At 41.3% G+C, this 16,646-nt stretch overlaps 1 protein-coding gene across 3 annotated transcripts in view; it reads right to left on the minus strand.

Moving 5' to 3' along the window:
* ccdc88b (coiled-coil domain containing 88B) overlaps positions 1-16,646 on the minus strand; it is a 42,741-nt gene that overhangs the window by 10,600 nt on the left and 15,495 nt on the right. For all 3 annotated transcript variants that reach the window (XM_028589090.1, XM_028589088.1, XM_028589089.1), the window contains exons 11-23: positions 15,060-15,206; positions 14,638-14,812; positions 14,291-14,406; positions 13,840-13,908; positions 12,718-13,407; positions 12,217-12,396; positions 8,785-9,125; positions 8,420-8,579; positions 7,130-7,528; positions 5,239-5,400; positions 3,679-3,956; positions 3,307-3,450; positions 1,239-1,425 (exon numbers count right to left, since the gene is read on the minus strand). In XM_028589090.1, coding sequence (XP_028444891.1) covers positions 1,239-1,425; positions 3,307-3,450; positions 3,679-3,956; positions 5,239-5,400; positions 7,130-7,528; positions 8,420-8,579; positions 8,785-9,125; positions 12,217-12,396; positions 12,718-13,407; positions 13,840-13,908; positions 14,291-14,406; positions 14,638-14,812; positions 15,060-15,206 — 3,048 coding nt within the window. The remainder of the gene's footprint in view (positions 1-1,238; positions 1,426-3,306; positions 3,451-3,678; positions 3,957-5,238; positions 5,401-7,129; positions 7,529-8,419; positions 8,580-8,784; positions 9,126-12,216; positions 12,397-12,717; positions 13,408-13,839; positions 13,909-14,290; positions 14,407-14,637; positions 14,813-15,059; positions 15,207-16,646) is intronic.

Here is a 16,646-nt window from a genome sequence, read left to right on the forward strand (position 1 = left end):
ATGAGAAGATCAATACCACACTCATATCGGTATAAAGCTACTGCCAACTGGTGATTAGAAATAAGCTTGATACAAAGACTAAAAGCACAATGGAAACAGCTGGCTAAAGGTAACAAATACCACCTACCAGCACCTCTAAAGCTCACTAATTAACACAATGTATTTTCTTTGGTTTAATCCGTACAAATAAATATTACAATTTGTTTCTTTATGGATGGTTATATGCTAAACTATTTCTACGCCCAATGCATAAACTTCCTGCAGTCTCTGCTGGTTGCCTAGTAACTGCTCAGAGCCCAAAAAAACAATATAGCAACAATGAAATAAAATGTGTTAATTTATGAGCTTTAGAGGTGCTGGTAGGTGGATTTTGTTTTACATTCGATCAGAGCCAGACTAGCCGTTTCCCCCAGTTTTCAGTCTATATGCTAAGCTAAGCTCCTGACTTACTGTATTTCCCCAAATGTCCAACTATTACTTTAATGGTTGGTATTGTCCTAACTGAAAACTTTGTGATTTTGTGTTTCTGCTTCTTCCTGTACAACATTCCTTCACATACATAAGCAGACCAAAGGTCCTGTACCAGCTTTTGATTCAGGATTGGTTTTAATGAGCAGCTGGATGAAGCAGCGGAACATAACATCTGCTGGTTGACTTCTTAAACTCTGTACAGAAAGTCAAGTTTCACCTGTTTGGTCCCTCAAATGACTAAAGACGTTCCTGCTTGAAGAACATTTTCAATATTCAGCACTTGTTTGACAGCATCACACAGAAGACTAAAGCTGTTCTAGAGGAAAAGATACCCCTACTCCTTATTACCTACTTGGTATTAATTTTCTGTCTGGACCAATATATCACCTGACATGTCAATCTGAACATTTGCAGTTTTTAAATCAAGTATTAAAAATGGTGTTTGGTGTTTAAAGCCCCTAACGTATTCTTCCAGGCAGCTTTAAGCATTAAAGATCAGCTTCTCACTGATGATACAATAGCTGTTCCTCCCTTACAACAACTATGTAAAATGCTCTCTAAAACCTGCAATAAATCCCTAATACATTTTGTTTAATTGCTCAATAATGCTTTAAATACATTTGTTTTTTATTTATTTCAAGAGTGTAATGTTTGTGAGTGTCTCTGCTGTGTACTTAATCTGGCAGCTTGAATACAAAACAACTTTGTGTGTATCTGCAGGTGTGTAGATACATTTCTGTGTGTCTGTGTATGTGTGTGGTTAATACCTGGTACTGGCTGGTGAGGCGGGCGCTGGTGAGGACCAGGCTCTGGTTAGTTTCCCTCAGGCCGCTGAGTTCCCCCTCCAGCCGCGTCCGCTCCAGCTGGGAGGCGCTCAGCTCGCCCCTCAGCTCCGAGCCCTGAGCCAGCAGCTCCGCCTGTGACGCCAACCCCTCCTTCTGCTGGGCCTGCAGCCTGCAACACCGACACACACAGGCTTTACTCATCGCTGTTACTGTTAGGTGTCGTGTATCATTTGTTTGGTAAGTTCTCTTTAACTGAGGCTCATTATTATATTATTACACAACACGATGAGTCCTAACAAAGCCGGAAAACCACCAACAGATAAATCTGACATCATCTCAGACAAAATGCTTTGATAAGGTCACTCAGTGGTTTTAGACCGTTGCTTACAAACTATAGAGCTTAGCGATCATCTTGTAATGAGAACTGCAGTGAGATTAGATGAAACTCTTAATGATCACTGTGGGGGAAATTTGATAATGTTCAGTAATAAGCATCCAACATTTTATGTTCCCAGTGTGGATTCAAAGTGTTTTGGAATTAACTTTTTATGTAAGTTAAAATTGAACCAGTGTACAGCATGGCTCAGTATATAACAAATCAACCACTGTCCATATATTACCTTCAGAGCTACAACTAATGATTGTATTCATTATTCTGTTATTTTCTCGATAAATCAAAGTATTTGTTCTATAAAATTTCAGAAAATAGTAACAATGAGGACATGGTGACATTTTTAATGTTCAATTTTAAGTTTACAATTATAGAAGACAAAAAACATATGGAAATATCCACATAAGAAGCTGGAACAGAGTTTTTCTTAAACTTGCAATAACTGATTGTTTGGCCACTTGGGGGCAGCAGACACAAGCTTTGAACACAACACTGACATATCATCACCTTTTAAGGTTGATATGGTAAACGTGTTAGCAAACAATTGCTTATTTACACACCTGGCAGTTACTCAGCAACATCAGCATGCATTTGTTGTGTTTCTGACCACCTGTTAACTCTCTTTTAACTCTGTTTTTGTTCTCCACCAACACCTTGAGGGAATATCTGGCTCTATAGCTGCCAAATGCTCCACTGTGTTCACCAGCTAGTCGCTAACTGTGTCTGTCTGCTGTTTGGTGCTGAGCAGGTAGTGTAAAGTGGGCATTTTTCATTGAAAACAAGTTCCTGCTGCAGTCGACTTTAAAGTTGCCAGACAGTTGAACAATGAGCTGAAACTCAGAGAGGAGCTGCAGGTTCATGTGATAATTCTCTGCAGGTTCATCAATACGAGCGACCCCTTTCATTGTCACATTGCTTTCACTTTGTCATTTGATACATTTATTATTTTGAAAATATTGATCAACGCCGCTTTAAAGAAATAAATCAAAAAAGTGCTTGATTATCAAAATTGTTGCCGATTTATTTTTTGTTATCAACTAATCCATTCATATTTTATTTACCTCATTTAGTTAAAACATTACATTACTAATGCATGAACATGCTTATTTTAAATCTTAACAAAGTGTGTCATCTGACAACCAGGTTTTCAGCTTGACACCCTGTCAGAGTAATCAATCACATCAATATGTCATCATTATGTATCATAATATTATAATATATATCATTATATCACCCCCTTCCCTGATGGGGAAGGGATGATGAAGAAAACAAAAATCTGAGGTAAAGCTTTAAGTCAACATCTAAGATAAATTAATCAATTGAGTCCAAAAGCCATACATTTTTCTGCTTTTTAGTGTTTTTGGAACTGAGGTTCAAACAAACCTACATATTTTCCATTGCTCCCCAATCCTGTTTTTTGATGTTTTGTGCTGTGTTCTGTGCTGCTGTTTAATGCCTAAAAGCCTTTCAATCAATAACAAAAAAAATGCATTCTGTGCATTCCTCCATTACATTTTTATTCAAACCAGTTCCTGTGTTGCTCCCTTTGCTTCATATAGAGAAATAAATGCTGCATGCAGTGAGAGGAGAGGAGTGAAAGGATGATCAGATCCCATTAACATGATGCTGAAGAAGCTGATTGGTGAGTGTATTTGTAACCTCTCGTTGTCTTCTTTCAGCCTCTCCAGCTCTCGTTCTATCTCCAGTCTCCTCTGAGCATCTGCTTCCATCTCCTCTCTCTCCATCTTCATCTCCCGCTCTCTCTCCTCCAGGTGGGTTTTATCGTCCAGTAGCTCCTTGTACCTTGAGATTACAAACACAACATTCATCCCAACAAAAACAATTATGGCTTAAAATGTGTGACAGAAAGAGAGTGTGTCTCTAAAGGTGGTTCTAGTGGATTTGTGTGTATATTTTTGTTCTTGGGAGAACTAAAAGTATAAGGATAGACAAAAGACTCAAAATTCTCTGAAGTCAGGATTTCATGTTTATAAAAGGGTCTAAATGAATGCAGTCAGAGTGAGTTTGTACCTGGCCTCGAGCTCCCTGTGCTGGGCCTCCAGGCTGCGGTTGTTGCTCCTCAGCTGAGAGTGTTTGTCCAGCAGCTCCTCCAGCTCCACCTCCTGCCGCTGCTGCAGAGCAGTCATCCGCTCGTGGTCCCGCCTCAGAGCCTCCATCCTGGCCACCGACTCCTCCCGCTCCCGCGCCCACACTTTGGACTCGGCCTCCAGAGCCACACACCGGCCCTCACTCTCACTGCAGCGTGCCACAACTGCTGCATGCTGGGAGCTAAGAGATGCTTGCTCCACCTGTGTGTGTGTGTGTGTGTGTGTTATAAAACAGAGAGATCATGTTGTTGCCTATATTAAAATGAACATGAAGTATATGTATATCGATAGATTAGACCATATGTGTCAAACTCAAGGCCCGCAGGCCAAATCCGGCCCCTTGCAGATTTAGAGCCGGCCCGTATATCAATTTGTGTTCACAATAAATTTTGCTGTGTTTTTTAAACTGCAATAACCTGACATTCAAAGCAGAATTTGGCAGATTTGCCGACTCTGAGACTCAGAAATTCCCCGAGAAGCAGAGAGTTTAATATTCAGGCTGTGAAACAAAATTGTAATCATTGTTTTGCTTGATTTGCTAAATTCTATGATAGCTTTTGTAGGCCTTCATGTCAACAAAAATGTGACAAAAAGCGTATAAAAATGTTGGAAAAAGCAACAAATTTACAAAAAGGTGACAAATGTCTGAGAAAGCCACAAAAAAGTTGGAACAAAACCAACAAAAATGAGAAAAAAAGCTTCCAAAATGTAAAAAAAAGTGACATGCAGTAACAAAAGCCCGTCAATAAACTCTCCATGTCTGGCCCTTGGTGTGATTCTCTTTTTCCAGTGTGGCCCTTAGTGAAAATGAGTTTGATACCCCTGGATTAGACTCTTCTCTTTTTGGTAATTGTGGTTATTTTCAAGAAGGAAGCCTTGTCAATCCAGAATCCAAAAATATTCCAGCTACAATGTATAATATACAACTGAAATCTGAAGTCTACAGCCAGCGGCTCTATGAGGGTAACACAGCAGTGCTTTTGAGCTAAACTCTAACGGCAGCATGCCAACATGCTCGCAACGACAATGCTAACATGTTTAGCAGGTTGAATGTTTATCATGTTCACCATTGTAGTTTAGCGTGTTAGTATGCTAACATTTGATAATTAAACACAAAGTACAGCTGAGGTTGATGTTTTGCAGGTATTTGGTCAAAAACATAAAGACTTAATAAATATTGACTTAATGGTGGCACTAGATGCAAAGTTGATGGATCACCAAAGTAATTACAAATTCTCCTGAGGGGACTATGAATGTCTGGACCAAATTTCATGTCAAAACCGACCAACCAACAAACTGACACTGTCATCCACAGAGCCACGCCACAGGCATGGCTAGAATGTGCTGTCTCCCTACATCAAAGTAGTCTGGTACTCCAATAATGTAATAAATCCAATATCCAAATTATGTGCAAGGGTCTAATGATCGAGTTGAACAAATAATTTCAGCCGTAATCATGCTCTCTATCTGTGTGTTTGGTCACCTGTAGCTGGGTGTTGAGTGTCTGTACTCTGGTGCAGGAGTCCTGCAGGCTGAGGGAGTGCCGGCGCAGAGCCTCCAGCTGCTCCTTCAGGTGCTCACACGCCTCCTGGGACTGAGACAGTCGCAACAGCAAAGCCTCCTGTCCTGCAACCGCCACTGCTTTCTGAGAGAGAGAAATGTTCAATTTGAGAGAGCGTACACAGCCATGTACAGAGGAAGTTGCAGCAGGGGCTGTGCTACCTTTGGCGTCACAATATCCATATTATTTGAACTTCTACCTCATCTGCAGCTGACCTTTTAAAGCACTCTCAGTCAGGTAGCAGCTTTGTGTGACATTTGTGTCAGTCTATAAACACAGAGATGAAATTCATCTTGTGTGTAACTGAGTTTTCAGAAATGTATTAAATATAAGTGGTCCTCATCTGTTGTTTATACTTGCTAAAACCTGTATGAGCATTAATAATCCAATCAGAAAACCTGCACATATATTTGTGTCTGTGAAATCTGCTCTGATAAAGGAGTGTGTTAATTTGGCATTGTGATGGATAGATTACAAATGAACAGGCAATGTTGCAAAATTGCTGAAGATATAAAATCTGGTGTTTTTGTCCAAAATTAAAATGAGCTTGTGGCACACCAAAACTCGGCTCAACACCCACTCGACTGTGAATTTGTATGAACATTTTTGCAAGTACTGGCACACACTTCATGTGGGAGTCATCTGGAGGGTCTGGAGCTCAGTTTTGGTGCGCCGCAGCTTTTTTACTTTTTACTCTTTCACATTTCCTACCAGAACCTTACTGAATCATACTGCTACACAGGGAATTGCTACTTTTTTCCACTGGCTCTTTTAGACTTTCCCTTCCAATGTCAGTAGTGGAAAGTAAATATGTACTTTTACTCCAGTACAGTACATTAATGTAATTTTGAGGTACTTTCTACTTCTAACCCAGAACATTTCAGAGGGAAATATTGTAGTTTTTACTCTACTCACCTTACTTGGAAGCTATAGTTATTAGTTACGTTTCAGTTTAAGATTTTACAGTAAAAACATATGAGGGGCTTATTAAATCAAATACATTGTATTAAACCAGTGGTTTCCAACATTTTTGACTTGTGACCTCACACAAAAAGCAGTGTGTTAGAGACATGTCCTGTCTTAACTTCTCAGATGGTTTCATTTAAATAACTGTTGAAGACCCAAAGAGCTGAAAGTATCCCCAAAGTATTATACAAAGTAGATACAAGTTAATAAAAGTTAATAAGATAAAAGTAAAAAAAAAAATAATTATTAATACTGATACAATAATAACATTATTGTATCAGTATTAATAATCTAATTTCTGATACATTTTGCTGATAATACTTTTTACCTGCAGTTGAGTATTTTACAGTGTTGCGTTGGTGCTACAGGTGTATGTGCCTTGCTTCATCCATCCTAATCTAAAACTTTAAATCATCTGACAGCGTTAATGCAGCACCATACCTACCGAGCAATGCATTGAATGAAATTCCCGACCTTGGCAGCTAACCCTCACAACTTGATGTGAGAGTTTGTGTATGTGTGTGTGTGTGTGTGTGTGTGTGTGTGTGTGTGTGTGTGTGTGTGTGTTAAAAAAGAGAGAGAGAGAAAGTAAGGGCTAGAGCAAGAGAGCAGCAGTCGAGATAAGGAAGATTAACAGTAGCCGAGGTGACATTATAAAAACTGATGAGCAGAGATAAAGCGGTAGTCCTGGAAATAAAGTGCTGCACTCGTGGAAGTGGCGGCCTACTGTGAGTTGATAGTCGTCAAGCATCCCTAGAGCACCGAACCACACAGACATCCTGCAAATGAGATTCAACAGCTCCGACACACATCATTCAGAAAAATATATTCAAACACAGATACACACCTCTCTTTCCAGCTCTATCAACCTCTCACTCAGCTGCCTCTCTGTCTCTCCTGTGGCATGGTCATGCGTCATGGAAAGGTGTCGACCTTTGCCAGTTGCAGGGGATTGATCCAGATGTGACGTCTCCTGGGTGTTTGTGTGACAAATGTGATTTTTGTTTGATGAGTCTGATTTTGAATTAGACGTAGCGTCCACCTCCGCACTTCCTCTTCTCTTTTCCAAATGGAGAAGAGATTCACTTTTCTGAAGGCACTTGGAGAGCGACTCTATTCTCTCCTGTGATTGGTTGAGATAATCGGTTGTTGTCTTAAGTTCAGCTTCAGCGTTTTGCAGTTTCTGGCTCAGATGTTCGACTTCAGTAGACAGTTTCTGAGAACGTGCCTGCTCATTGGATAGATCCTGAAAAGAGAGAGATAAGAAGCATTGCAGCTTTCAAATATTAAAACTGTAAAATAAAACAGTATTCTTCATAAAACAGATCAAAATACAAATATAGACTAAATTAATTTGACTCATTATACATTCTTAAAAGGACCAATCTTCATACGATCACTTTAATAATACAATCGTGGAACAATTCCATACTGCATACTATTTCTAGACAGTTAGTACAATCTACTAATGTTCACAGTATACTAAGCTAGCTAAGCTAAGCTATTAAGACATTAATGTATATGAAAGTATTCATCACAGTGTCACAGGTCAAACTGTGACTTTGGCGACAGCAAATTAAACAAGAACAAAGCTAAAAGATTTTTACCCAAGATTTAATAGGAATTGTTTTTTAGTCTGTGGAGTAAATTGAGATCTTGGACATTTACATCATTATGCGTCATCACTGACAGATCAACACATGTTGATTATCAGCATAAATTAGTGTTTTCATTCCATTGTGGGAATATTTGAGGGCTATACAGTGAATTTTAGGAAAACACACTTCCAACCTGTGAGCAGAGTCTCCATTAACCCTTCCCATGTCCATTGCATTGTGGGACAATAGAGTCCATCAACAACACACTAAAAAATCCAGCAAATTTTGGATGCAAATTGCATTCTTTAAGATTACTGACTTTTGTCACTTTTCCAGTATGAACACACTGATTTATTATGTAGTACAGACATAGGAACATTTAGCAACAATTATTACTATTTATGTAAGAAAAGATCTTTTTTTTTATAAAGGGAATTGCTGAGTGTGGGTGAGTTTACCCTCAAACACATTCCCGCAGTCAGTGACTAAACTACGTGACACACACACACACACACACACACACACACACACACACACACCTGGGACAGTGAGCTAATCTTGGCCTGAGCATCTGCGTGCTGCTCCTGCAGCTGCTGTTTACCCTCCTCCATGCTGGTTAATCGAGTGCTGAGCTCCTTCTCCAGGTCTTGCAGCCGAGTGCAGAGCTCCTTGGATTCAGACAGCTGCTGACACACACGTCTGCGTGCGCACACACACGCCACACACACACACACACACACACACACACAGCAGCAGTAGGTCAGACACAAGTTGAATGAAGATAAAATTAACATTAAGATAAATGCACGGTGCAGCCATGTAGCTCTTTCTGATGCCTTGTAAAGTTAATTGCGTACCCTTATCTTGTGATCAGGGTTACGTGTGTGACCAGTAGTGTGTGTACCTGTGTTCAGCATCCAGAGCCCGAGCTCTCTGGTTGCTGTGCTCCAGGGCCAAGGTTGTGCTCTCCAGCTGCTGCCTGAGCCTCGCTGCCTCCCTCTCTCTCTGCCTCCCCTCCTTCCGTTGGCCGTCCAGCTCCGACTGACACACCTCCTTCTCCTGCTCCAGCCTTGACGCCTCCAGCAGCGCCTGGTCTCGCGCCCGGGCCATAGATTCGGCCTCCACGGTGGCCTCGCGGAGCTCTGCCTCCAGCTCCTCCTCACGACGTCGAGAAGTCTCCAAACTCCGAACTTGTCGTTCGACCTCTGCCCTGAGACTCTGAGTGGTGAGCTCTAACTGGTCACTCTGGCAAAAGAGACATGATAGATGATTAATGCCACTTAAGATTAAATACATTGATTAATGTGCAAAAGGGAAACTAGTTTGGTCGCCCACGCACAGTGGCTAATAAAAAAAAAAAAACACAAATCAGACGGTTCACAATAGGCGACATATGAAAGACATTGTATTACCTTAGATATGTTTTATATCTTTTGTATTAACACTGACACAAAAACTAACATGTTACGAGAGGGCATTGGAGAAGCTCAGGACCCTGCCTAGTCACTAATAAAAAAAATATTTAATAAATAAATAAAAAGCCAACAAAAAGTGATGGATCTAAAAATGAGACCAATAAAAGAGGCAATCAATATGAAAGGACAACTTTAAAATTATGACAAAAATACAACCCAAATCTCAAAAACAAGTAATTCAAAAGTTTTACAGTTGTGGGCACAAAAGATCTTCTAAATTGTTCTGTGGAGCATCTTGGCATCTGTAGCCGGTACTACTAAAAACATCAAATTCTGAACTGAAGTTTGGATTCTTTCTCTTTCAGGCTATTCGACAAAACAACGTGTCAACAAAGGCAGAAAAGAAGATTTCAATATGTTACAAAAATCAGCTTTGCAAATGTTTTCTTAAGAATAAAATGCATTCAGCACATTTGTTAGAGCTCAAGGATACACACATTGGCCCTCATTTATCAACCTAACGTAGAAACCAGCGCAGATATGAGCGTAGAAATCCTCTTACGACAGGCTTCACGTGTGATTCATGAAACGTTCGTATCACACCAATCACAGCGTAAGAATGGTCATACATTGATAAATGCAGCGGCTGCAAACAATCGTAATTTAAATATCACGCCCCAATGTATTCTGGGTTTTGAGGCCTCGCCCCTACAATTTACGACATGGTGAGACGTAATCCGGCTAAGAAGCGGCACTTTTCAGAGGTGGAGATTGGTAGACTGGTATTAAAGGCTGTAGAAAGAATGCAGAATGGAAAGAGATCACTGATGCAGTCAACAGTGTTGCCGTAGTAAATCGGACTCCAGCTGAAGTTTATTTAATTTATACATCCTTGACATATGTATGCTATAGTCCTAATAGTAATATACAGGCTTATATTGCAATCTCTTAAATGCCTAAATGTAGGTGTACCTACAGTATATTTAAATAAACCCACAGTAGCAGAGTTTATGTATATAGTGTCTTTTATTTTACTTGTTTTACTGGCTCCATCTCTACATTTATGGCACCCTGTTTTCCTGCGCGATGTTGTGGAGAACTCCACAGGCTAAAACAATGTTGCAGACTTTTTCTGGCGTGTATAGGCTCCCCCCCCCGCTGATGCAAGACAGAGCCATCTGCCCTTAATCAATAGCGTGGCCCATGTGCGTACGTGTGCACTGTTGTACCGCCGCATAGAGGTCTTCCAAAACAGTCCTTCCAGAAAAATGCGGAGTCTTTGATTATTGCGGGCAAAAATCCTTGATTACGCGGCACGTTTTCTTAAAAACTGCAATGGAAATGCGGGATATTTATGCAATTTTATGCGATGAAATTGCGGGAACTTGCAAAATTTGCAGGAAAAACTGCTGTTTGATGAAACAGTGACAAAAAATGTGATTCCCCCAACACCCTGCTTTTTGATGATGTTCAACGTTCAACTTTCTGATAAGACATATGTGACTTTTTTGCAACGAAAATGCAGGGATTATGAAATCATGCAAGCCCTGCATATTTTGCGCGGAAATCGGCAATTTATGCGGCGAAAGTGCGGCATATTTGAAAAAATGCGGCCCCAACAGAAATATGCGGACTTTGGCTGATTATGCATTGAATTATGCGATCGCAGGATCACGTTTTTCTGGAGGGACTGCTAAAAGAGCCAGATGCCGATAAGTGATCAACTGATGACTTCTCCTTCTCCTGTTAAACTGATTATATGCTGCACCGCAAGTCCACATTGACTCAAAAATGTGCGCACACATGTTTAAACTTGACGTGGGATTTGATCGTAGCCTCCGCTCACGTCCATATTGATAAATGCCGAGCTTTGCGTGGAAATGACCGTACGCCGGTTTTACGCTTGTTTTCTGTCGTACGTTCGTTTCGTAAATGAGGGCCAATGTGTCTGTGAGTGACACTGAATGTAAACAGAACTTCACAGGAAACATTTAATAATGCTCGTCCAGTTTCCTCCAGATTTAGAATCACATCACAATAATTAACGCAAATTCAATCAATCTTTGCGACATTGTTCTGCATGAATTGACCAAATTAAATACATACAGGTTAGTTCATTAAACCCACACAACAAGGAAGCAAAGGGGGAGAAAGAGGATGTAGATGAGTTGTAATTTCCTATTTAGGTTTTATTCACCCCTCCAGCTGAAAGAAGCAGAGTGCATTTCATGTTTCATTTAACATACACTGTTATAGTCTCCATTAATTCTATTAACTCCATTTACTTATTATTCTGGTGGTCAGAATAGAAAGTCTACCTCTTACTAGCTGGAAACTCTTCTGTTTTATGAAGTAAATCATCAAGCATTCAAATGAACACATTTCAATCTGGTGCTGATGGTGCTGATGTAGCACTGAACTTCCTCATGCTGTAACATGGATTGGATTACGTTTTAGTATTGTTTAGAAATTAAAGGAATATTACACTGTTTTTCAAAGTTATCTATTTCTATATGACCTGATTCCATGGGATTATATAACTGGATCACATCATCGCAGAACATTTTTAAGATGCTCATCTGCGTTGAATTAGAAACTGCATATTGTAGATAAATACAATGTATAAATGCAATGTATTTAATGTAACCAAGTAATTAGTTAAAGAGATTACAGAATAATAAAATCAGATATTAAACATTGTATACATTTCTGTAACTGTTTTTTTTTTTTTTTTTTTACTCTTGTTTCCTTTCATTTGGATTGTACATTTCTTTTTTCCTGCCCCACGTCCATCTTCCCTAAAGGAAAATGACATCTGCCATGGTCATAAAAATGTCTGGTGTCACAGCTGCATCATGTGTGTGTGTGTGTGTGTGTGTGTGTGTGTGTGTGTGTGTGTGTGTGAATGTGTACTCTTCAACCTTGCGGTGGGCGGTGCGCAGGGCGTCCATGGTGCTGCGTAGCGTATCCCTGTCTCTCTCCAGTGCGGCCCGCTCTCCCTCCAGGGTGGCGATGACTGTGGACTGCATCCTGTGAAGCCCCACTTGGCTCCGCAAGCGGCACAGCTCCTCCTCCATAACCAGACCCTCCGACTGAAGAACCTGAGAAAACAATGGGAGGATATTAAGATGGGGAAATGTCTATCTATCTATTAATACATACAGCCATGCATCTGTTACCTTAATTGTTTTGTGAATCATTACCAAAATATATTTATCATATCAGTTCAAATCTATTTCTAAAGTTGTTTTAATATCAACCTTTGCTTTCATTTTTATTAAATATCTTAAATTCATCCATCCATCCACCCATCCAACCAACCAAACATAAATTATCTTAATATCTCTATTAGCACATTTTCTTCCCTCGATCCATCAACCATCTATCTATATATCGTCCTTCCATCATTCACCCATCCATACCTCTATCTGCCTGCGGGCATCTCCCAGACTCTCGGCAGCTCTCTTCAGTCGCTGCAGCTCGGCCTCCAGAACCACCAGCCTTTGCTCAGCCTCCCAGGTTTTTCTGCTCTGCTCCCCCAGTTTGGAGCGCAGTTCCTGGGCCACCATTGCCTGTCTGTCAACCTCTTCCTGGGCATCCTGGAGGTGCTTTGCCAGAAGCTCTACATCAGGAACAGACAGAGGACAAACAGCCTGCACTACAGCTATGGTCTCTGTATTATCTTCTACACTTTGTGAGTGATTTTGGATCTCTGAGCTCGTTGTTGTTACTGCAGTATGATCTTTCTTTATGTGTCTTTCTTTCTCCTTTTTCTCTTTGTCCTTCTGCCCTCCCTCTGCCTCTCCTCTTCCTTTGGACTCAGCCTCCTCATCGCATGGTTCTTCTTTTCCCCCTTCAACATGGACAACCTCTTCCCCAACGCCCGCTTCCCTCTGGGTCCCAATGATTTCTCCTCTTCTCTCCCTCAACCCCATTACCCTCACCCTTCCTTCCCCCTCTCCTCTGCAGGATTCAGAGCCCTGGACTCCTCTCTCCACCTTCTCCTCCATCTTCACTTCTTCCTTCTTTTTGTCTTCTAAGTATTGCAGTTTGGTCACCAGCTCTTCAAGGCGCTGCTTCAAAGTGGCATTGTCATTCTTCAAGTTTTGAAACTGAAAATGGAAAATAGACACATTTATATAGCACCTTTTTACCTTACCAAACAAAGCACTTTCCAATATACCTCTCATTCTCTGCACTGGCCTGCCCGTGGGGAGCAACTTGGGGTTTGGTGTCTCGCTCAAGGACACTTTGACATGTGAACAGGAGGAGCCGGGGATCGAACCGTCAACCTTGTGATTAATGCAAAGGATGACCCGCTCTAACTCCTCCTCCTTTATGATTACTGAATATTTTGTGTCATGATGACGATACAAGTTTTCAATTGCTTACTTTTTAGACAATGCCTTCTGCATATTATTACACTTTAGAAGCCTAATGTCGCTCAACACTGTATGACAAAGCAGATCCGTCTCCCAGAAACTATTTCATATCATATCTGTGAATTCAGGTGGATAGCAGCCTTTCTTTCCCTCTCAGCTCACCTCTCTGAGTGTGTTCTGATGCTCCATTTCCAGGCAAGCCAGCTCATCCTTTGCATCTGGAGAATCAGCCTGCAGCGAGAGGAAATGGATGTTTAACTCGTCCAACTGTTGCTTCCTGCTTTTTCTGTTTCATTTTCCCAGATAGTGTATCTGACTTTGGTGATGTCAGGTTGACATGAACGGTGGGTCTACAGGTATTTCTATAAGAAAAGTTGTAACTGCAATGGTTTTCCTACCAAGACATACTGATCATATCAATTATAAAATACACTACGGGCATCTGAAAGCTGTATTATTTACTTTACATATCATGGAGTTAGACATGTTCTTCTAAAGTGCAGACGAGCACAGTTATCTCTAATGATGACCTGCTTTAGTGTATAACCAGGGAGTGCTAAACTGTCATAGATTATTTCTGCCAGTCATAACCCTTGACCCCCTGAACCCTGACCTCCTGCTGGGCCTGCAGCTCCTCCAGTCGTCTCCTCAGCTCTGCGTTCTCCTGCTCCGCTCCCAGCAGCATCAGCGTCGAAGCCTCGCCCACCTCCACACTCAGTGGCTTCTGATCTGAGGCAGAGGGAGAAATAAATAAAGCAGGAGAAAGATGAAGAAGAGGAGGGAGAGAGAGGCAGATAGGCAAAAAAAGAAATTGAGAAAAAGAGAAATGGATATATGAAGAGATTCACTCGGTTACTGTTGATTGATAACCTGTGAGCCAGTATTACCTCAACATACTTTCTGTTATCAGTTAATTAAAATGTCTTAAATGACAAGGTGTGGAGAGGCATGTGCTCTGACCAATCATTTCGTTTAGCTCCTCGTCAGAGTCCAGTACTGATTGGAGGAAACGTTGGTGAACCGCAGCAACTGGAGCGGGAATACTGCCGCTGCTGCAGCAGTGCCTCAGGTCCGCCTCGAGGCTCATGTTCATCTCCAGCAGCTCATCAACTCGCTGCCTCTCGGTGTCCTGCTCCTACACACACACACACACACACACACACACACACACACACACACACACACACACACACACACACACACACACACACACACACACACACACACATTCATTCATGATGAAATGCTACTCCTATGTGATAAAAGTACATTCATACCCAGATCTAAAGAAGGATTAGCATTTCATAACATATGCCTGTGAATGGACACATGCATATGCACACATACAATAAACACATCACTCAAACATTAAATACACCCACCGCTTCCACCTCTATGATTCTCTGACGCAGCAGAAGATTGTCCCTCTCAAGCTCTCGTAGCGAGGAGCAGCGTGACTGTGCATTGGCCAGCTGTTCTTCCAGAAGAACTTTGGTCTCCTGCAGCGCTGCACACAGCTGCTGCTGCTCCTGCAGGGGTGCCGCGCACCGACAAACAAGAAACATGAAACTGTAAGTACATAGTGATATATGTATTATATATATATATATATACAGTACACTCACCTAAAGGAACATTAGGAACACCTGTAAGAATTCTCGTTAATGCAATTATCTAATCAACCAATCACATGGCAGCTGCTTTAATGCATTTAGGGGTGTCGTCCAGGTCTAGACAATCTCCTGAACTCCAAACTGAATGTCAGAATGGGAAAGAAAGATGATCTTAGCAACTTTGAGCGTGGCATGGTGGTTGGTGCCAGACGGGCTGGTCTGAGTATTTCACAATCTGCTCAGTTACTGGGATTTTCATGCACAACCATTTCTAGGGTTTACAAAGAATGGAACATCCAGTATGCTGCAGTCCTGGGGGGCGAAAATGGCTTGTTGATGCTAGAGGTCAGAGGAGAATGGGCCGAGTTATTCAAGCTGATAGAAAATCAACTTTGACTCAAATAACCACTCGTTACAACCGAGGTATGCAGCAAAGCATTTGTGAAGCCACAACACACACAACAACCTTGAGCCGGATGGGCTACACCAGCAGAAGACCCCACCAGGTACCACTCATCTCCACTAAAAATAAGAAAATGAGGCTAAAATTTGCATGAGTTCACCAAAATTGGACAGTTGAAGACTATAAAAAGGTTGCCTGGTCGGATGAGTCTCAATTTCTGTTGAGACATTCAGATGGTAGAGTCAGAATTTGGCGTAAACAGAATGAGAACATGGATCCGTCATGCCTTGTTACTACTGTGCAGGCTGCTGGTGGTGGTGGTGTAATGGTGTGGGGAATGTTTTCTTGGCACACTTTAGGCCCCTTAGTACCAATTGGGCATCGTTTAAATGCCACAGCCTACCTGAGCATTGTTTCTGACCATGTACGCATCCTATGATAGCTAATTCCAGCAGGATAATGCACCATGTCACAAAACATGAATCATTTCAAATTGGTTTCTTGAACATGACAATGCACTGTACTAAAACGGCCCCCACAGTCACCAGATCTCAACCCAATAGAACATCTTTGGGATGTGGTGGAACGGCAGCTTCGTGCCCTGGATGTGCATCCCACAAATCTCCATTAACTGTAAGATGCTATCCTATCAATATGGGCCAACATTTCTAAAGAATGCTTCCAGCACCTTGTTGAATCAATGCCACGAAGAATTAAAGCAGTTCTGAAGGCGAAAGGGGGTCAAACATGGTATCAGTAGGGTGTTCCTAATAATCCTTTAGGTGAGTATATATATAGTGAAGTCTTCACGTCAGTCACAACTTAGTAAGGTGGACATTTAGACCAAACATTTGCTGAGAGAATCACATTGTTTTTCTATGTGTCTTTTGCTGCTGCAGCCCTCAGAGCTAATCGATCTTTGATCCACATTTGTCCTCTTTAGTGGCAGGACA

This window comes from Perca flavescens, chromosome 10, assembly GCF_004354835.1.
Source record: "Perca flavescens isolate YP-PL-M2 chromosome 10, PFLA_1.0, whole genome shotgun sequence".
NCBI classification, from domain to species: Eukaryota; Metazoa; Chordata; class Actinopteri; order Perciformes; family Percidae; genus Perca; species Perca flavescens.